A 22306-nucleotide genomic window follows, 5' to 3' on the forward strand; every position below is an offset into this window, starting at 1 on the left:
TTTGTTTATCTTGTAGTCAGTTTTCTATTTTTGTGACGTGCTTTTGTAGTAATATGACTGCTGTTTCTGGATAAGTATGCCTGAACTAATACAGCAATGTCGTCCGCGAATGTCAGTATTTTGCTCTTGGTAGTTGTATAGTGTATAGTGTGTATAATATTGGTCCTAAGACACTTCCCTGAGTGAGCATCAGATGTATGCATTCCACTGGTTATAGTTGCAACGAGAATCGAGACGATTCGTTAATGTTAAAAAGTAAAGTTTCCACAGCGTACGTATTGGAGAAATTATTTTTTCTTTGTCTTTCGCATACTTCTTACCGAGAACCACTGAAACCTTCAACTTCATTCGTCGGAATTTCATTCGTAATTTACACCGTGTTATTTACGATTATTCCGAGGACATATTTTTTATGCGGAAGATAAATAAAAATAACTTGGTGTTTTCAACGTGTATAGTTTCTCGTTGAAATATAAACTTAAACTTCAAGACGAATGATAGAAAAAGTCATCAAAATGGGAAAGTATTTTTATGCTACATCCAATCTTGCTAAACCAAGGTTCCTTGGTATCATTAACGCGCCATTTCATCGCTAGAATGACAATTATCAAAAAGAAAATATAATGGAAAAGGGAAAAAAATAATTTTACGCCACGATATCCCTAAAGAAGATCCCTAGGCACTGCTCCATAGCCACACAATGGTTGAACGCGTTGATTCGGCTTCAACGACGAAAAGTGAAGAGCAAACGACGAACGGGACGTCGTTGCGACTTAATGGAGATTTATAAGCCGAACGTAGCCGCGTTTCTCTCCGAGGAGGGAACAGCTCCGAGACGAAAAAGGTTAGTGATGTTTCTTAAGGAGCCGAAAGGGGAACGAGGATGAGACGCCAGATACGAGGTCCAATTTTCCGGTGGCGACGTAAAACGTACAAAAGCGCGCGAGCATTCGAATAACAAGGAGACCGTAATAAAAGCGTCGTCGTTTCAACGACAACGTTGGGATGCTCGTTCGAAGAATTGGCCTGAGACACCCTGCCACTCGTCCAAATAAACAAGTACTCATAGCGTCGAGCTGAACGTTGAAGAACGAGGCACGTTCCGCGAGATTAAATAAGCAACCGTGAAAAGGGAGGATCAGCGTTAAATTTCCTGGTGATAATCGCCACCATTGTTGAAAGTCTAGGAGGAGATTGTTGAAGTAATTACTTCAAGGAAAACTGTATACTCTTTTTTCTTTTGTATATCCGTGGCCCGGAGACCGCTGTTACGAAGAGAATTGAATTTAGCGAAAAAAATTCAAAATATCGAGAGGTTCATATTATTGAATATAAATTTTGTTTTCGGTTACAAGGTCTAGAAACAAAAGAACTATAAGTAGATTTCTATTGCTATTTCTTGTAGCCTTTAGCTAGAGCTAAACACCAAGGTTAACTTAGTCCTTTGCTATAAATACATGAACGTTCTGCCTATCATCCTTCTTCTATTGTATTGTTACACTGAGAGAGTGAGGATCTGAATCAGAATACACTATATCTGTACTTATACCTATACTTATCATAATGTATGTTTCTATTACAAATTCATCCACTCGTTCCTCTGTCAGTCAACCTCAACAGAGATTCTGGCGCGACAACGATGAAGACAAGTGATCTTTACGAATCTTTTTAAACGCTAACTATCGGTTATATGCGATTAGAACCTTTTGGGATGTATTGGGTTGGCAACTAAGTGATTGCGGATTTTGTCATTAGTTGGTATTGACTTACTTAGTTGTCAACCCAACAGATAGATAGACTGGAGGTACAAATGTAATTTTTATTTCAGTTCGTCTTGCTTATAGTTTGTCGTTTATATTGTACAAACGTTGCGATCATCTTGGACGATGTAACCGTTGTTGACGCGCGGTATCTGTCATCGGAATGCAGAAGTCAAGAAGTTTTCTTAAAGTTCGATAGTTCACGTTGGGATCGAACCTACCTTTGGAAGAGAAACGTGAAAAATTGGAAAGTTCTGGCGCGTCGAAGAAAGACGCGTCTTTTTCTCGATAAATTGAATTATATTGTTTAAAGATGTATTATAAATAAATAATCGAATAAGACTTTGGGATTCGATCCCTGGAGAAATTTGTGACGAAGTGAACGAAGCTTCGCCCGAAATTGATTAATCAATTTTCAACTATCGCCAGCTATCGATGCACGTTGATTTAAAAAGTTATTAAACGTTGCAATTTGCAAAGTTAATGAACGATAAGAATTGAAACGAAAGAAAATTACATTTGCACTTGAGGACTATATTTACATCCCAGAAAGGAACTAGTAGCTAGCTAAAAAAAATTTATAAAAGTCACTTGCTCTTATTGCAATAACAATTGTTCCTCCCTTAAGCTTCTTACGCCTTTTGTTGCTCGCGTGTAACAAAGCAACGTGATATTTGCGAATATAAGACGCATGAATTTGGAAAACTATGAAATAGTACGTGACTGCAAAAAGTATTTACACATCGATGCATTTATCATTGCATTTACATACCAATTAATTAAATCCTACTGTCATAAATCTCGTATTATTTAGTAGTGTTTTACGATTCCAAAAATTCGACACTGCGAGAATGAAATTTATAATTTAATAAAAAATCACCTTATTGGAAAATAAGGGTAAATACTTTTTGTAGCCATCGTACGCAGAAATATTTATCGCTAATAATAATTGGACGCACTCGCAATAAAAGACAACTCGTACAAAAATTACATTGACTAAATATTTACAATAAATTCGAACACGATATTCTCATAAAACGCGATATTTCGAAGGAATCATTTGCCGTAAAATTTCTAACAGCGATCGAATGATCGCGTACGATATTTTTCATTAAACGAAACACAAGAACTTACAAAAGTGACAAGTAAAATGTTAACAAAGTGGAACAACAGTTTCTCTTATTCTTCTTCTGGAAATGCAAGACCAGTTTGAAGTATCGATCTGTGACTACGGACGACGAGTCGTAGCTATCGAAAGGCTTACGACGCTTGTTCTCTCCTTTTTTCCCCCGTCGTTCATCCCCCGTTGCATTCGAGTCGTCAAGTGGTTATCTGTCTGCAGCCCCTGTGTCTCGTCTCTGCCTTTATTCCTTCTCTTTCAACGATATCTTTACAAACCTAGAAACCATAATTCCCCTGTTATTATTTTAAAATACAGGACTCACGATCTGTCGTTTATCTCGAAACGTTGCTACAAACGTCGACGACAACAACGCGAATATTATTACTATTGTTCCACTGACACGCGCCATTATCGTTAAAATAAGCAGCCAGTAATAGCTAATTATACAACGGTACACTCTAATAAACTTTCGAACGAAGACTTCATTTACATTTTCCATTCGCTGTTCCCCGAATGAAATACGATGCAACGAAATGTTTGTTCGTTTTGTTGATAGGAGAATGCGGTGTTAACCGAGCGATGGGACGAGACAGGCTTTTGAGAAATTTTCGAAATGTCACGTTTCCTCTACACGATCTTTCGGATATTCAGTTTACGGAGAAAAATCTGGTTTATGGTTATTAGGTAGAAAATTATGTTTTTCGTAATTAAAAGGTCCTCAGAATCGACTTCCACGTTCGTAAAATGTTTTCTTAAATCGCGCTTTAAACAATTTATCTCAAACAATAACTTCAGTGTCGTGCGTATACTTTTAACGTTTTGTTTTGTTGTAAGTACAAGTGTTTTTTACTTTTCTTTTCGTTCGAAGTATTTGTTAAAAAAAAGATGGTTAGGTAAATAATTAAACGTTTTAATCCATTCGAAGTTTTCTTATTACGTTCTGCCATTTTAATTTGATCAGGACGTGTAACTACATTAAGGTATTATAATTTGTATGAGATAACAAATTTAAATTTATAATTGGAATATTATTTTTTAGCCTTTTTTACGAATATACATTTTATTTTAATGCGGTTGATTGGATATTTAAATTGAAATTAAATCGAATTATTTAAATATTTTCGTATGAATGATAGAATACTCAATATGTTCTTTTCGCGTGGGAAAGATAAATTTGGAGAAGGAAAATAACATGAAAATTGCCAAAAACACAGACACACATTATACGCTGCATTTCGACATCAGAGCAACGTTCTTAAACTTTCACTTACCCTCGTTAACAAAGTGGTTGAAAAAGTCCCATTCTCAAATTTAATCTAATTTGCAAGTTTCTAAATCTACTCTTATCTACCACTGAAATATAAAATATCGCAAATCGTCGTGAGACTTCTCCCTCTTTACAGAACGAACAACTTTCGCAAATTAAAGTATCAATATAAAACAACGAAGCAGCGCTTCCGTTCCAAATTTTCATTTACCCCCGTTAATATATATATATTAAATAAATAAAGTAATTCGAAATTTCCATTCTCAAATCTATTCTAAATTTCCGCTCTGGTATCGTACCCTGAATTTCGAAGCTTCCAAATCTTCCCTAACCGTACGTTGCATTTTTAATTTCAATTTAAATCTGTTTCCGTTTCTGTTTAATTCGTTTAGATTTGCCCGCTACCGCTTCAATATAAAATATCGCAGATCATTAAATTTCTCCCTTCTTGCAGAATGAGCAACTTCTACGAATCCAGTAACGTGCAATAGGCGATTAGAGTATCAATACACGCGAGGCAGCGCTTTCATTCGAAATTTTCATTTACCCTGGTTGCTCGCCCGAACCCACGCGTTCTCTTTGATCGCGCGCCGGCTACGTTCGTACAACGCTTCCGCGAGCCGTGTAATCCAAATACCTTACTTGTGTTTCAATTTTAAAAACTGCCAACCCCCAACGTCGGTTATTTCGTTCGTTTAACTTGCGAGGATCGCGAGCTCTTTCTCTCGGCGATGCGCGATGGTGGGAAAAATTCCGGTGAAAATTCATCGTGCCACACGTGATTGCGCAATCTCGCTTCCGCTGTGTACAGTTTTAATAACGAAAGGCAACGCGGGGTAACGCAATACACAGTGCAGCAGCGAGAAGAAAGAGAAAGAAACAGTGAGAAGGGTTAGAGAGAGAATTATTAGAGAGAAAGAGAGAGAGAGAGACTGGCGGGCTGGCGAGCGTAATACGCGTGATACGAGGGAGGAAAGGGGCCACGAAACATGATTCATTTCCTGCGAATCAAATTCGTGCGGTATCACAGACGTTAATAGAGACGTGCACAACGTGTACACACGTACTTTGCTATATGCGAATGGTATTTAATGACTCACGCGTTAATCGTCAAACTACTTTCGTGTCGACTAGACGACCAATTAGTCGAACGATCACTTTTTGTCACAGCAGCGCATGGTAATTACGTCATGTTCGTGCACAGGATGTGTCCTTCTCGAAGAAACATTAATACAAACGATCTCTTGCAGATGCCCCGTATTCGATCGAAGTATCGGTTTGTAATATATATTTATCCAGTTCCCTTCGCTTATATAACAAACGCGGAAAGAGCAGGAATCTTTGTACGTATTGGGTTGGCAACTAAGTGATTGCGGATTTCGTTATTAGATGGTATTGACAAAATCCGCAATCACTTAGCTGCCAAACCAATATATTTTATATCGTATATCGATGTTCGATGTTCGTAATATCGGATATTACGAATAATTTCTGTTAATTTGCTAAGAAGCTATACGTACAGCAGATATAGGATAGAAATTTAATAATTTTCCGTGTTTGAGTTACAAGGGTGAGTTCGCCGGTTAACGAAGGTGGCTAAATGAAAATTTGGAATAAAAGCGTTCGGTTCGGTGCGCGTGTATCGATAATTTAATGGGATATTATTAAATTCGGGGCAGCTGGTAATTTTGTAAGAAAAGACAGAGATTCCCATTACCTTAGTCACGTAGCTTATTTTGAAATTTCGAACAAAAGACGCGGATATATTTTACTTCGTATGTCTTATCTTCGTGTTATGAAATTCGCAGAAATCCTTAATTGGCAATATAGAAACTCGGTGACTCGCTTCATTTTGTAATTAGAAGATAGAACTGAAAGCAGAGGAGGAATGGAGTTAAAGGAGAGATACGAAAGAATAGTGGCGTCGATCTAACGGCGCCTCGATATCTTGTTTTGAAACGAGTTGGGGTAGAACAAGTCCGGGTCTGTCTAATCAGCGGAGTGCTACTTATGCAAATTTAATTTGTACGACAAATCACGAACGGGCAACTGTGTCAAGGTTGGCTGGCCAGTTTTGCCAGCATCGTTTCAAGTTCACACCTCTGTGGTCGGCTCGTGTGACAGTGACGAGTGTCCCGTGACACTGCACCTTCCCTTTGACGTGGAACGTTGCTCGATTATCAACGATCGGATGAACCTTCACAATGTCTGGCCGCCTTCCTTCTTTCACCCATTGCACATCCAACACTTCCGCCATTTTTCTACGAAATCCACCATTTACGCTGTATTTTTCTTTAAGTCCTTTCCGTACTTTCCCTCAATCCTTTTTGTATCGGGCTTACTCGTCCAGTGTGTTGCGCTCGTTCAAACAAATTGACTCGGCTGTATGTGGGTGATTTGGTCGCCATAGCGCTCGATTAAGGCTTCGAGGGGTTGAATGGTTGGCTTGAAGAGTCGCTGATAACGTACAATTTACTGAATTCGACGGGGTTTAAATTTGGAAGTTGGTCGGATTCGAAGGTTGGCGATTTTTAAGAATTCCGGCGATGGGTTGGTAAATCTTGCGAATCTTTATTTTAAACAATTCCTCGAGTTCTAGTCGAAGTGTGGCTAATTTTGGTATATCGAGCGGAATTTCGAGTATTTGGTGAATTGTTTGGAAGCTTGACATTGCACTTGGAATATCGTATTTGAGATTATAATTAGAGAATTTTATCATTTTTACGCTCATTCGAATTTCCAAGGTTTCGATCGAAAGCACGCTAGTTTTAGGAAAATTCAAATTACTTTCTACGCGTGTTACAGGTTTTAATTGGCAGACTGGAAATCTTGTGAATTTTAATCGAGAGCTGGATGAATTTCATATATTCTAGTCCGGAATACAGCGAATATGCAAAGTTAATAAATCTCGATCAACGGTCCATAAAATTCATAAATTCTACCCGAAGGATTGCAAATCACGCGGCATCTAATTAAATTTCGCTAAATTCAATTTAAAAATGAAACGTCGTCGCACGTTCCGTTCTCCAGGCGTATCAACCGTCCCAAATTTTATTAAAACATTCACGAATATTTTCAATTGCGTAGGGAATCACCATAAATTCTGAAAAAGCCACTGGCAAAATGAAACACAAGAGCGAACTGTCCGCCTACCTTGGCTTAGTTCAAAGCTTAGAATGGAGGCAAGTGGAAAGTGTGCTCGAATCACGGCACTCTCCAGAGTTTCGTGGAACGGACTATTTTCCGCGTGTTACGTAACCACCCAGGATTCACCGGTTTCTTCTAGTTTTCCCAAAGAAATCCGCAAAATTTCTTTACTTCGATCTACCGACGTGCTCTCTCAGCGACAACGACGAATAGACAATTTTCTTTCCTCTAATATTTCACCATTCTAGAGACGTCTGTTACGCGTTATCGATTCCGACGAACGACCATCGACTCTCTGCCTCTTTTATGGTCGGCGTGTCCGACAAACAGGAAGGGGTTTACTTTTTAACTCTGCCACGCCAGACAGCTCAAGGAGGTGAATGAAAATGATCCTGAATGTACACAGGGCAGCGATTAGGAATAAGAAATTTTATTAACGTTATTATTCGTATTGGTAAATTTTCTATTTCTATTATTTTCTGGGTGATATGGAATTTTCAAATGCATACATTGCCTGCTCTTTGAAGCAGCACAAAATTTAAAGAATATATTAATTCTGAGAATTTGTTATATAATAGTTTTAGTTGGTAGTTTTATATAAAAGTTTTAGTTGGAGCAAACTGACTGTTAATTACAGAGTTTTCAAGTTTTGCATATTGTTTAGTATATATATATTAGGTTGTTTGGAAAGTGTCTTTCTTTCGCAAACGTGTTTTTTACAACAATGTACCTTCATAAAAACGTGAAACCAAGTCTGTGAAATGTCACGGTGCTTATCTCAACAGAACAAAATGGATCGTACGTAATTCGACAAGATAATATAAAAGAAATATCGTTGTGCGTCTATTATTATATTTCCTCATAAAACGAAAGAAACTTTTCGGACAACCTAATATAAAGAATATGAAAAATATAAACAATACATATATTGTTAGCGATATTTCAATGGATGAAAAAACGGCAGAGCGAAGCTACGATTCGACCAGAAATCTATAGAATTTCATGTTCTAAAACATAACATTCTGCACTGATATTCCACAGTTGCATGTTCTATGGAATAGTTGCATGTCGTACATTGACTCCGTTGACCGAAAGAATATTTTTCCAACATGCCAACGTTCCAAGCTTCTTGTAATTATCTCTGTTCGCATTTCTGTCGATTCTTATTAATCGAAACCTCTGCCGATATCTCGTTAATCTGCTCGTTTCGATGGCCACCTGATTTTACGACTTTTCTCTGTATCAGCCCGTGTTATACAACAGCGTAGGGTCAAAGAGACCCAGTGGCAGCATTTGAGGGTTAAGCAGCGTCGAAAACGATGGCTGCTTCGCAAGAAGGAACCGCATTGTCGAAGGCGGCATGCCGCCGGAAGTTACGTAACGAGTTGTTTCAGGGACTTTAGCCTAGCCCAGTTCCGCGGAAGTACTTCCACCCCCGCGTAGCATCGATCTGGCTGACGCTTTGATGATCGTGTCGCGCACCCTCCCTCTCACATCTCCCTCCATTCCTCTCTCTCTCTCTCTCTCTCTCTCTCTGTGTCCTTCTATTTTGCTCTTTGAGCTGGCTTTTGTGTTATTTATCGGCAAGCCGTATTTTCGATGATTCGCGTTATTGGACGACTGGTCGTGTATTTGAGAACACGATTAAAAGTGCATGATTGATTGGAAAACGATGGCGAATAGTTTCGAGGTTGGATAAACGGTGATTAGGTTTGTGACGGTTGGGCAGGATGGGAGGGAACAGCCGGAAATGGAAGTTAGAAGAAACCGAGGCTTCTAATTGTGCATCTTATAAATTAGGTTTGGAAAGAGAAGTTTCGTACTTGGTGTGCTTTGTACGATCGATCGAGGGGAAATTGGATGCAGTAGCTGGCTAGGTTTGTGATAGTTGATGGTTCGAATGACAGGAAGCGTGTACTTGCAATTGTGGATCTTGTAAATCAGGCTTGGGAAGAGAAGTTTTATCGTTGGTGTGCTTTGTGTGATCGATCGAGGGGAAACCAAGGATGGAACAGTTGGCTAAGTTTGTGATGGTTGGTTCACGCGGTCAAAAGCGTATTCGTGATCGTGGATCTGGTAAATTAAGTTTGCAAGGGAAGTTTCGTTCTTGGTGAGCTTTGTGTGATCGATTGAGAGGAAGAGAGTTTTGGGACGGTGCTCAGGTGTCGCAAGTTTGTGACAGTTGATTTAGTTGGCAGCAAGCGTGCTTCCAGTTGTGGGCCTTGTGAATTAGGTTTGGAAAGGGAGATTTAGCTCTTGGCGCGCTTCCTGCGATCGATTGGGAGAAAGTGGAGAATGATGTTTGAATCGCATAGTTGATAGTTCAGTACGATAGTGTATGATAATTGGAAAGAGAAAAAAGCATAGCATGACATACAATTTCCAGTTGGAAAACAAAGTAATTTTGAGCACAACGCTATAAGGCAGGGTAATTAAATTTTTGGAATTCAATTGCTGCTTTTGAACATTGTTTTGACGATTAATATTGAGTGGTCGTGTTGCACGTATAATAAATATATTGGTACCATACATGCGGCTTTGAATTATTTTTCGTTCTGAATTCTAATTAAACGATAATTCAAGTCTGACCTGGAATGTACTCGTTCTACTGCAGCTGAGCTGTGCGTTTTAGGAAACCAAGAATAATAACCGCGATTGGTCAAATTCTTTCACACTTCCACCAATAAATTTCCGTACCTATACTACAAATAATGGCTTGCAGCTACTTAACCCAAATAATACAATCACCCACTTGTATATATAGAAACAGAGAAGCAAATGTAATCATACTTAATAATACCTTCTTCATCCAGCTAATTAATCCCAAAACTATGATCAATTAATTTTATATATTTCAAATATTGCAGATAACAACTCGCATCTACTTAATCCAAATTTTGCAACCTCTATCTACAAAAACAGATATCTACAAACGTACATTTTTTAATCCACATATTACAATCTTACTTTGTTCATACTGATATAAAAACAAAGCATTAATTACGATCGACTAATTTTACATATTTGAAATATATTTCAAATAATAAATCACGCTTAATTGATCGAAGTACCACAACCATCCATCTATATTTGTAGAAACAAAGTACCAATTGAAAATCGAATTTAATAATTGAAACTTAATTTAATCGAAATATTACAATCGGCTGCCTATAGAAACAAAGAGCAGCAATTACGGTGATGCTTAATAATTCCTTTTCCATCCCTCTAATTAATCTTCGAGCACAACGATCGCCTAATCTTGCCATTAATATCCGAGAAACCATTCTTCTTAAAACTCCTGTTCTCAGTATCGATATTCCTTCTTTTCTTTTCTTCTCTCGTGTCGCCAGTGTCAGAAGTAATTATCAAGTAATTCCGGCAATGACCTGACTCACCAGGATGGCTCGGTGCCTGGAAACGACTAGACTCGAGTCGTCGTTTTAACGAACCGTAATGAAAAGCCCCCGGAAAGGATGGTCGGCTGGCGTTGATAGCCGACCGATGATTAAATCGCTGACAACGAGAAAACCCGGTGCGGCTCGCGATTCAATTTCCTTTTCTTCGTTCTAGCGAAACGTAAAGGCCTCCGCCACTGTGCACACGACGAAGAACCATGGAAAAATGCAGGAGACTGAGATATGTTACGGTTTCCGATCGAAATCAATCTTTTCTTTTCGTCCGAGCAACGATCGATAGTTGGAAGAAAATATTAGGATATTTTCTTATTCGATATCTTTTTGTCTACATTGTTCAGGAACACGTGTATTAATTGGTAAAGAGCTTAGCAGGAAAGAACCATACGATCTTGTTAACATTGATGATGTAGGATTGGATAGAATTATAAAACGAGGATCCTGTGAGCTTAAAAAATTTTTCCATCAGATGGTAAGTGAGAAATTTCAGGAGAGCTGGTAGAAAAATAATTCCACTGATTAAAGTGATCTTTTTTCGTTGATTTTAATCGTTTTCTGCTTTTACGGTTTAATTTTAACTCTTCGCACTTTTACCATATATACCTTTACCGCGAAAAATGTTTAAAACACGGGCTTTTTTTCCAAAGTAAAAGTTACGAATAGTTGTAAATTTATTTGTACGTAATCTTCTCTATTTTTATATTTTTCAACGATGACACGATATTAAAACAACTTTCCATATTATGTTTAATGTTGTTGTGCCAGTAGAATATGAAGAACCAAAATAAAATGCACACGAGTGTGCAATCTCGTTATTGGAGATAGAAGAATGGCAAATCGTATAATATTAACATTGTAAAATTGCAATAACGTCATTCGTCTGCGCCGAGCCTTAAAACTTAACAATAGTGAATTGTTCTATAGTTTCAAGATATTGTCGTTTTTATACGTCGTTAAGACCCACATGTGGCAAATGCAGCTGCATCCAGAATTGCAATAGAATTACGAATTCCAATATTACAATCAAACGCTTATAGACACAACCTCTATTATTATTCCTCTTTTACCTTATCCAGCACTTGCTATACTGGTTTCTGCCAAGATTGTCTTCCAAGACTCTCAAGCGAGAAGTTATCGCTGTTTCCCAAGTAATCCATTAGAGGACCGTCCATAAGGCGTTCAGGTGAAAGACACGGTTTTGGTTTTGCTTTTAACACGTTCCCTTCAGACCTGATTCTCATTACCTACGATGCTGATGTATCGTCAATAATTCTCTACCGTTTCCACCTCATGGCCCACATGAAAAAAGAAACTAATTATTAGAGTGTGAATTTTTCTGCGAATTGACATTTTTATGAGCGCAAGTAAAGGAACAGGCTTTAAATAGAAACTTGTTTTGTCTAACAAAGATTGTAACGAATATACTACGTTGGAAGCTTTGTATTCTTTTTTTTTTTTTTTTTTTGTACGTTATGCATATTCTATGCATTTTCGTATTCTTAAATTTCGCATAAATGCATGTAAATCCGCAGTGTACTAGTTATTAAAATTTCGTGTCACGCCAAAAAATATATGTTCAAGATAGGAGGGTATTCACATCATTTGTCAAATTAAACTTACTCCGCAGAACAATAGGCAGAGATTGATGAAATTATACGATATAAGCATCGATCGACAGTGAAATTGTAAAAATTAAGAAAAATGGAGTTAACCACGTTATCTTAAGAACGACTCATTTGAAAATCTAAGAGGAAAAAGAAGTCAGTGCTTCTGACTAAATACTCAGGTATTGCACTTTTTTAAAATGTTTGCTACATACAGGTTGAAAATCGCACCTATGTGCTAACGATCTTTATATAATATTCTCTCTACATGTTCTAAAACTTTACGTACGAAGAGCCTCGAGAAAGACGTGATAAATTAGATTCTTTGTTTCACAGAATTTTTCTTGTTCCTTTTTCCTTTTACATTTTAAATCTCAGATTACTCGCACGAGTCCAGCGTTTCTAAAACTCAAAGGGTTCAATAAATGACCTTCCTCCTTTTACGAGAAAGCAAACGATATAAAACACCAACGAACGATTCAGTGTCTGTTCTCCAAGCCCCACTTTTTTCCTGATTTTCAATCGTGTTAAGATCATTGGAGAAGAGTGCATTCGATCCTACCTTCTGCTGACCAGGCTAATGAAAACAGGAGCAATAGAAGGCAATACAGCGAGGATGTTCGCAAATTGCTTTGGAAAATTTCCACTCGTATCGAATCATCCTAACAAAGCGTTCACTCATGTTCTAAGCTTCTCAGGAATTATCCTTTTTCCTTTTAACTTTCATAACATGCTTTCTATTAAATTTTGTTTGTCGCGTTTTTACAAATTTTCAAACACCTTCGATTTTATTCCTCTGACTTTCTGCCGACATTTCATACGATTTTTAATTTTATATATGTATCTTCTTCTCCCAAATTTTCAAGAATTCCCAACTTCATTTGTCCCGCTTATCCTTCAAAATTTTCAATTTTTCAATTTTACTTTTCTAGCTTCCTCGTTTTCCTTCCTTATTTGTCTGGCATTTTTATCCAAATTCTAAAGAATTATCAATCTTATCTGCCTGGCTTCCTCTTTCAAATTTCTAAAATGTTCAATGTTATTTGTCCCTAACTTTCTCGCCGAAATATTTCAGGATCGCTTTCTCTTTCAAATTTTCTCGGATTTTCTGATTCTAAATTTCATGGTGGAAATGGTGGGTGAAAACTGATGATTAGAAGCTCGTGGCCGTAATGCAAGGCATGGAATAATGCAGGCCGCTCGATCATCCCGAAGAACGAACAGGAAACGGGATCCCTTGGATCGTGGCGTGGTCTCCGGTTAAACTCGGAAGAAGAGACAGGGCTCGTTCCTCATAACGTGCAAGACGGAAGATTTGCATGGCGTAGCGAGGCAGGGAACCGGTACAGCGTAGAGAGACGTAGAAAATGAGACAGATAAAGAGAGACAGAGAGTGCGAGCCGGATAACGGCGGAGGGAGAAGGAGGATCGTGTGCGAGTAGAGTCGGTCGGTCGGCCAAAGCGCCGTGTGGCGCGTAGCCCAGTAGCACGGATCGCGTTTCAGTGGTTCTCATTCGTGCTCAGTCTTTCCTTTTGTCGTCTAAAAATTTTACGAACCTTCTTTACTGGTCTCTTGATACTAATCGGATTTTCTTTATCGAATCCTTTCCTTCGCCGTTTATTCTATGATTTATAAATAAGCAATGTTCGTTGAAAGAGAAAAGACTAGAATGGAAGTTAGAAATGTATGTAGGTGTCCTACTTCCGGAAATTTAGGAAGCTTCTCTACTGTTTCGTGGATCGCTCGTGGAGCAGATTTTCTTTGATGAACACCGATCTCGTTCTTTTTCTTTTTCTTTTCTTTATGTATATTTATTTTTCTATTTATTAGTTAAATAATGTAAAACGACGTTTCTTGTAGAAACTAAAATGTAAGTTGTAAGTAGATCCACTTTTGGAAAATTTAAGATCTTTCTGTTCTGCCGTTTGGATTAAATTGGATTTTCTTTGACAAACGACTTTCCTTCTTCACCGTATAAGAAGCAACGATGTCTTTTTTTTTTTTGTAAAAAGTAAGATAGATACTGGAAATAATAGCTGTCCCACTTGCGGAAACTGAGGAGCCTGCTGTATTGTCTGCTGGATCGAATCGAATTTCCTTTAACAAACATCAATCCCTATGATAGAATCTTCTTTCTTATTCTTTAATGTACAAAATACCAATGATACTTTTATTAATAATACATATATAATAAATAATTTCACCGTCTCAAACACTAAACAGTAAATTTTTAACTCATCCGATATCGTCCCACTTCCCTTAAATTTCTCTTACGAACAACAATGTACTGCATAAAAAAGTAAAATCCTATACATTAATCCTCTTCGACAATCCTCCTACCAATCTTCGCCCCGATATTATCGTTCACAAACAGCAACACCATGTCAAATGTAAAATTCTAGAACGTACTCTAACAATCCTCCTCCTTCGATTCCACTGCAAAACACTAAATTCTTAATTCACCTAGGATTGTCCCAGTTCACGAAGAAGCGTCCCCAGAGCCATTAAACCATCGTCTATCATAGATCGCGAAACGGTAATCCCGTTCGCAGCGCCACGGAAGCACGATCGACTCGGCGAGGCCAGTATTTCTTGGTCTTGCCCAATTAACCCTCTGTCACGGCACACTTCTCGCCGAAAAATTTCCCCAGGGAGCGACGTGCAGACGGAAGAGAATATCGCAGACACGGTGAACGGTAGTTGAGAGTCACTGAGGCGACGTCGGAGCGTGCGCTGTGGTGTTTGGAGGTAGAAACGGGCATCTCTAGGCTAGGGGTTCGAACGGTGCCACGGGGAGTGGTGGTTGGTCGCGGTGGAGGGGTTGCGGGGCTCCGCGAAGCGACGGTCACGCTCCTTCCTCACCCTTGCGAGTTTTCCAGCAATTTGGCCGTAGGAAAATTTGTACAACCGTGGCCGACAGGATTTTCGACCGCTTTAAATATGCTGGAATTTTTGCGGCCAAAAATACGTAATATATGAACCTTAAGCTCATGGTCGATAGCATAATCTGTAATGCATAGGCGGAGTCGTAAGGATATAGGGATTGCATCAGAATCGAATCGATGTGTTATCTGCTCCGTAAAAACGCTTACTGCGTGTCATATAACAATCGGGATAAATAGAATGTGCAAGCGTGAATTTAATTATTTACGAGATTTCCTGATAATTGCTCCTAGATGCAAGCCTTGGCACAGGCTTTTGACTGCTACTCTATAATTAAATAATACTCTATAAGAACTCTATAATTAAATAATCTGAGAATTCTAACTTTCGATTCTGATCATCGTTAGCACAAATCTACGTACTAAAACTGTTATTTTGTAGATGTAGGAATTTGTGGAAACAAGCGTGATACCTTGATGGCAATCGCCTAGACGCCCTTGTACGATGTCTTAACTGGTAACAAAGGGACAGGCTAGTAACGAAATCTCGCAACTAAGAGAATCTATGTATTCGATACATAATTCCAATAGTTTTGATCAAATCTACTATTATAACTGATACTTGAAGATACAGGAACGATTGGAAAGAAGTGTAGTGAGGTATAGTGGCTAGGCTGTAGGTTCCCTATACGAGGTCTTGGCGACGCTTTGGGTGGTGGCGCTGGAGGTGCGCGGCACAGGAATGGGGGTGAATCGAGAGCGACGCAGTGGTGGGGATGACTACGGTGTCTGTGCGGAGCGGGTTGGTCGGGTGAGGGACGGTCGGCCGTTGGTGGGGGAACCGTGAGCTTTGGTGGGAGAGGACGGGTCGATGATGCCGGCGGTCCTCGACGACTCGAAACGCCAGTCAGTCTCTGGTCCACTCGAAGCCGCGCTGTTAACCTTCTATCTCATCGAACACCGCTCGCCGCAGCCATGGGTGACAAGGTTTGTGATTGCTTAGACGCACAAGTCCATCTCTTCGAGTTCTCTGAACCAACGAAAATCTTCGCTTTGTAGCCAGAGCGTGTCACAAGCTTTATCCTGCTTTGTCGAGTTCTATCTCTATCTCTGTCCCTCTTTGACAGTTAGCCAGATACGCCAATAGTGTACGCGTGTATGCGTGTGTGTGTGCTTGTGGCTTTCTCTGTGTGCGCGTTACGTATACGTGTGATATATGTGCGTTCGTAGAATGCGTGCATGAGAGAGAAAGGTAGATAGCTAGAGAAAGATCGAAACGGTAAGAACGAGCGAGATTTAGAGCGAGATAAAGTATGAAGGAAAGAGCGAGAGGCATAGAGTATGAGTGGCTAGCGTGAATGGGTTTTAGAGGTCGGAAGAACGCTTGTTAGAGAATCGGTCTCTCCGTCGCGGACGACAGGACGTGATGGAAATAATAACGGTGCGTGTCACACGTCTGTTTGTCTGTTTTTAGGAATTCCTCTCGATATCTCTTGTGGACATCCGCTCTGTCGCATTCTTTCGCATTCTTAATTCCACTCCTCTTCGTGACAATCTCTTTTTCATTGTGTAGTGACTTCACAGGCTGTCAAACGAACAGGTTTTGGGAAATCAGACAGAAACAGAAGAAAGGGCCAGGAAGAAGGAACAGAAAGAGGGCGCGATAGAGAGAGAGAAAGAGAGACGGTGTAAAAGAGAGAGAGAGAGAAAGAGAAAGAGAGGCGAGTCTGTGGTGTAACCACTGCTAAAGAGGAGCTTCGATCGAGGGGGTGGGAGGAGGAGAGTGGGAGAGAGAGAGAGAGAGAGAAAGGCGTACGGAGACAAGGAAGGGTTGTGCTCTCAGCGCTCTCTCTCTCTCTCTCTCCTCTCTCTATCTCTCTCTCCATCTCTCTCTCTGTCTGTCTCTCTGTCTTACTTTCTTTGCACGTCGAACTCTCGCGGAATCAGCGCGAAGCAGTTCTTCCCAGTGATCCGTTCCGTCAGTGTCGTCGTTTCCAGGAAAGCGAGGAAGTATCCTCGAGTCGGAAAGGCTGTCCCTCCCTCTGTCTATTTCTTTCTCCTTCTTCTTCTTCTTCTTCGTCTTCGACCAGTCCACTGCAGAAGGAGCAAGATGGTAAAGTGGTATTTTCTGGAGAAACCACCCTTTGCCCTCATTTAACCGTTTCCAATCTCCTTCTTATATATCGCCGTAGATCTTTTCTTTTTTTTTTCTACTATTCTATTTCCATTTCTTTTTTAATCTATTCTCAATTTAATCTAGTCCCAAGTAGCGTCGCATTTTATTTCATAAAATCTTTCGTTGTCGAAGTTATACGACATTTTTCGTCTGTGGCTCTCGGAATGAGAAATACAGTTGGAGGAATGTGAATTGCTAGAAGAATAAGACAGTGGACTTTGCTGGCAGTGCTTCGATCGCGGATTGTACGCGTGGTTCCCTGACCCAATTGTGCGGCCCGAGTACTTTTTAGGCGTCGTCGAGAGTGCGGGGCGACCGAGAAAGAAAGCTAGAAAGCCCGTCCGTGCTTCCACCGGAGGTGGGGTTGGTTCTAGTTCTCGAAGGGTGTCGGTGAGGGTGTTGCGCCGCGGTGCGCACGCGCCACCGACCAGCTGCGGACTTTCCAACACGGTCTTCGTGTTTTTCTTGCGAAAATCCTCAATGAAAATCCTCGAAATCTCAACAGCGTCTTACTCTGGACAGCAAATTCAATTCTATCGATACAATTATGGTATTCTAATTCTATAAATTCCCTATGATCGTGTCGGTTGAACATGAAACGTCCTTCCATGTAACGTGTGGTCGACACAGTTTCCCATTCTCGTTCTCGCCCCAGTCTCTGTTCCTCGTGACACGAAACATAGGATCGTCCAACGGAAAATCTATGAAACTTCATAATTCGCTATTCTATCTACCTCCGCTTATTAACTATTCTATTATAACAGATTATGGTTTTATATTTGTAATAGAAGATAGACAGACGACGAGGGATTCATCTTGCATTTTCAACTACCTTAATTCGATCGATCGTTGCACGTTCCAGCAGAAAATAACGTCCGCATGGAGATTGGTATTTTTAGCGAGCTATTAAAGCTCACCTTTCGCTAACCTGCGCAAGCTCTCCGCAAGCAAGGATAAATCGGAACTCTTGATAACGATGAATTATAACTCACCTTCCAGACTACCTTGCATCTAATCTTCTTAATCATCTTAACGATCCTTTCTAAACGTTCTAACAAATCTATCTGTCCAGCTTGCCACCAAACGGCTATCTTTCGTCTTTTTTCGTGTCGTGAAAATCGCCGTGCAGCAGATAACGCCGATTGAAACGTGGAAATAACAGATACCTAACCTGGCCGCAGATTCGCGACACGCCCTCGATTGCAAGCTACCCTTCCTTTTCTTCTCTCCAACCCACTCTTTCACGTTGTCGTAACGATCTCCGCGTGAACGCGAACGTTCTTCGATTTTCCAACGATCGAACGTGTTTAGGGAAGGTATTCTGGCTGGGAAATTGGGTTGCCTAGATCTGTCTGTCGGATGACGTGGCCAACTTGTTCGGTGAATCGATCGATCGTTCGCTGGAATTTGAACTAGTTGCAGCCTCCATTGTCTCGTCGATTAACTGCACTTTGTTACGTAGCTAAGCGAAGTCTGCCGATGTGCGTATCGAGATTTTCTGGCTCCTTTGACACATTTGAAATTCGGTTGCCTGGATCTGTCTGTTGCAAGAAGCTGTCCGGCGTGCATCGATCGATAGCCCGATGGAATTCGAACGAGTTGCAGCCTCCATTGTCTCGTTGATGCTTTGGAATTTCGCGTGGAATTTCCCCAGTTAAGTGAAGTTCCTGGCGTTTATTGGGTTTATTGCTCCTTTACATTTTTGCTGTATTTGCATAGGCAGGTTTGGTATATTTAAATGAGGATTTCTCGTTCGTTTCCCATTCACCTGAGGAAATATCTTTTACAACACGTCTAAAGTGAACTTGGCGAGGAATTTTGTTATATAGTTAAATGTTGTTATATAAATTGAGATTTATTTAAGTTTTCGCGTTTTTGTCATTTATATAGGAAGGTGTCGTTTGCGAGATATACGAAGCGAATGTGATGAGAAGCTTTGTTGTTTGAGGAATATAATAATATATAACTAAGTGTTTATTGTTATATGTTTTGAGATATAGAATTCTTGGATTTTTATATTGCAATGAAGATTTTTCATTCGTTTCTCCATTAATATAAGAGAATGTCTTTTACGAGGTGCACGAAGAGTTTGATAGGCGCGTTCGCACGCGAGCTCTTGATCGGGGCTGGTGCTACTGCTGGCCCAAGGACGCAGCCGTCAATTGAAAAGGTCGATCCTTTTAACAGGCCCTTACCGGCGTTTTTCATTCATTGAAATTCCTTCGAACGACTTCCGCCAGTCGATTACCCCGTCACGATTTGTTCGCTATTCTCTCGCGTGATGTTTTTCTCCTCTCCTTCGTTAGCTATTCTTTTCGAAAACTTTCAATCGCTAGACCGCGAATCTTTATACAAATTCATATTCTTATAAATAAAATGCAAGAAGTACAATTCAAGACGTCAAATATTAACAGAAACACTGCTATTTTGTATATTCTTGCGTATTGTTCGTTTCTGTACTTCGGTTTCACGTACATGCATAAACTTGCCACAGTTTTCCAATCGCTATAGATTATCACCATTTTCCTCTTATATTTTTTTTTTTTTCGTCGTCTATTTTCTCCCTTGACATTCTCGTTCTAATTTTTGTTTTAAGAGTTGTTCGAATTTTATAGCTGAAATCCGATGTTCGATAATGTTGTTTGATGTAAAAGCTAATTTTCTTGAAGTGGATTTTTGTGAAAAGCAAATTGCAAAGGTTAGGCAGGTCAGATCGGCGGAATACTCTACACCGATTTCGACCTATGACCTTCGGCCACAGGAAGGGACTTGCGCCCTTTGCGAACTGCTCAGGTCAGTTACATAACGCGTCGATGACGTTCATGTTCATTCAACACTCGCTTGGTCCGGTTATCCACGGATCGATTGCGCGATACAATAAACGCAAAGAATGAAATCATTGCGAGCTTCGCGCCCGATTTTTGTCAACTTCTGTGATCATGCAACGTCGATCGTCGATCAAACTCGAAGGACGATCGTCGTGCGCATAGCCTTTTCCATCGATCACTCCTGTTGTCAATCATCAATGAAGTTTCAAGATGATCACGATATTGCTTTGCTTAATCGATAACTTTTGATCGGTTTAGAATCTTCAATTTTTTCCTACTGCGGTTCTAAATTACAAAATAGGTCAATCATTGACGAGATTTTGAAGCAATTATGTTCGTCTCTTTCGTTCCATTGATCGTTTTCAATCGATTTAGAATCTTCAGTTTCGCGATCTATTACGAATATCCCTAACCTCCTGAGCTTTTAAAATATTATCCTTTTTTGTATCCATTTGCTTTCTATTCAAATCTCGAATTTTTTAAATAATCTTGCGTTACGTCCAAGAGTAAAACGAGAAGAAGCTACTTGTTCTTATCGAAATTCGAACTTGTGATATCTTTGTTTCCGATTGTTGATACCGATCTAGATTTTGATAATGTTATAAGTGATGTAGAGTTCCCATTTAATGGAAATTCACTGGCGATTCAGATTTAAATAACCTTAAATCTTTTTGGAAAGGCATTCATAAAAATTGTGAAGACTTTAAACGAATTGGCAACACCAAATCTTGTTTAACTGAGTTTTCTGAATGGAAACTCTAAACTAAATAACGTCAAGCTACCTTTACACAGAAATCTCTAGTTTGAATAACACTAAACCTCTTTCAACAGGAATCCATGGAACCTAACCTAAATTGCAACAAAGCCCCTTGCGCAAAAGCCCTCTACGTTCAAACCGTAACTCTTTACCACCTAAATCCTTTTCAATAAGAATGCATGGAACCTGTAACCGGAATAACGTAAAAAATTATGACTCGTAATCGATCCAAAAACCTTTCTACTCTAAATTTCTTTCAGAATGAAATAAGGCTAACCTAACCTAAATTTTTTCAAAAGAATTTAAGGATCTTGTAACTTGAATAGCATCAAAAATTACGCGGAGACATTGTAACTACTGCAAAATTTGATCTACTTTAGGTTTCCTCCATTAGTTTGCATTCATCTGGCGACATCTCCTGACTTACACAAAAACTTATGCCCCACCTAATCTAATCTCCTTCAACGGTAATGCATAGAATCTTCAAGGAAAATAACATCAAGAATTAGGCAAATTTTCCACCAGATCTTCCAATTTCCAAGATCTGCTTTAAACTTTTTTATCAATTCCCATCCATCAGTCAAGTTTCCCTCTCTTAGATAAAACCCATTAACCTAGTTTAGCTGAAATCTTTTTCCCCAAAAATCCATGGTACCTCTGATGAGAATAACATGAAGGAAGTACGTCACAACTATTCCGAAATCTCTTCCATTCCAAACCTTATCGATTTCTATTCATCCAGCAACGTCTCCACCTAACCTATAATAATACAATCTTCCATTTCAATCAGCTACAAGCTGTATCCAGCCATTCTCCATCGATCGTCTTTCAATCAAAACACAAATCCAGGAATATTGCGCGAAGCAAAGCAACCGAAATAGATGCGGTTAACCAACGAGCAGAATTACTTTTAAATTGCAACCAGCGAACATACACAGCAGTGGACAAAAGGAAGTTTGAAGTTGCTGACTAATCCATTTGTGTATATGCGCGTGTTACTGACTTTCGTATCAGATATTTTTCACTATTCTGTTGACAGTCGTCTGTTTTAAAAGATATATATTATATTTATTCACTACTTTTATCAAGTACAATTATTCTATTTTACAAAATGATAGCACTTTTCGTACCACTTATATTTAGACTTTCTTTTGTTTGCTATTGTAACTTCGTTCGATAAAAGAGACGTTGTCAACCATTAGACGTGATGTTTCGCGTCACGAGCGTAAAATTAAGCTCCTGGCCGTGCATCACACGCCACTTAACGTTTCTCGTTCAGCTCGCTTCGGCCCGCAAAACGCTCATTTCCGTCAGAAGTGTTTCTAACGAGCTCACGCTAGATGCTGCA

General features: G+C 39.5%; 1 protein-coding gene and 1 long non-coding RNA gene across 9 annotated transcripts in view; one reads left to right on the forward strand and one right to left on the reverse strand.

Moving 5' to 3' along the window:
* Window positions 1–22306, forward strand: part of LOC126921616 (sodium/potassium-transporting ATPase subunit alpha) — a 166439-nt gene that overhangs the window by 80104 nt on the left and 64029 nt on the right. Inside the window, exon 1 of one of the 8 annotated variants that reach the window (XM_050733324.1) lies at window positions 16020–16184. The exons of 4 other annotated variants lie outside the window; for them this stretch is intronic. In XM_050733324.1, coding sequence (XP_050589281.1) covers window positions 16173–16184 — 12 coding nt within the window. In that variant the 5' untranslated portion in view covers window positions 16020–16172. Of the gene's footprint in view, window positions 1–16019; window positions 16185–17145; window positions 17311–22306 lie in introns of those variants that run through there. 3 more of the 8 variants (XM_050733321.1, XM_050733325.1, XM_050733322.1) reach the window with 3 other exon arrangements.
* Window positions 3056–14876, reverse strand: LOC126921655 (uncharacterized). The gene is made up of 2 exons (XR_007712501.1): window positions 14779–14876; window positions 3056–3158 (listed from the first exon to the last, which is right to left on the reverse strand). It is a non-coding gene; the product is annotated as an uncharacterized LOC126921655 (long non-coding RNA).

This window comes from Bombus affinis, chromosome 11, assembly GCF_024516045.1.
Source record: "Bombus affinis isolate iyBomAffi1 chromosome 11, iyBomAffi1.2, whole genome shotgun sequence".
In the NCBI taxonomy this organism is placed as follows: domain Eukaryota; kingdom Metazoa; phylum Arthropoda; class Insecta; order Hymenoptera; family Apidae; genus Bombus; species Bombus affinis.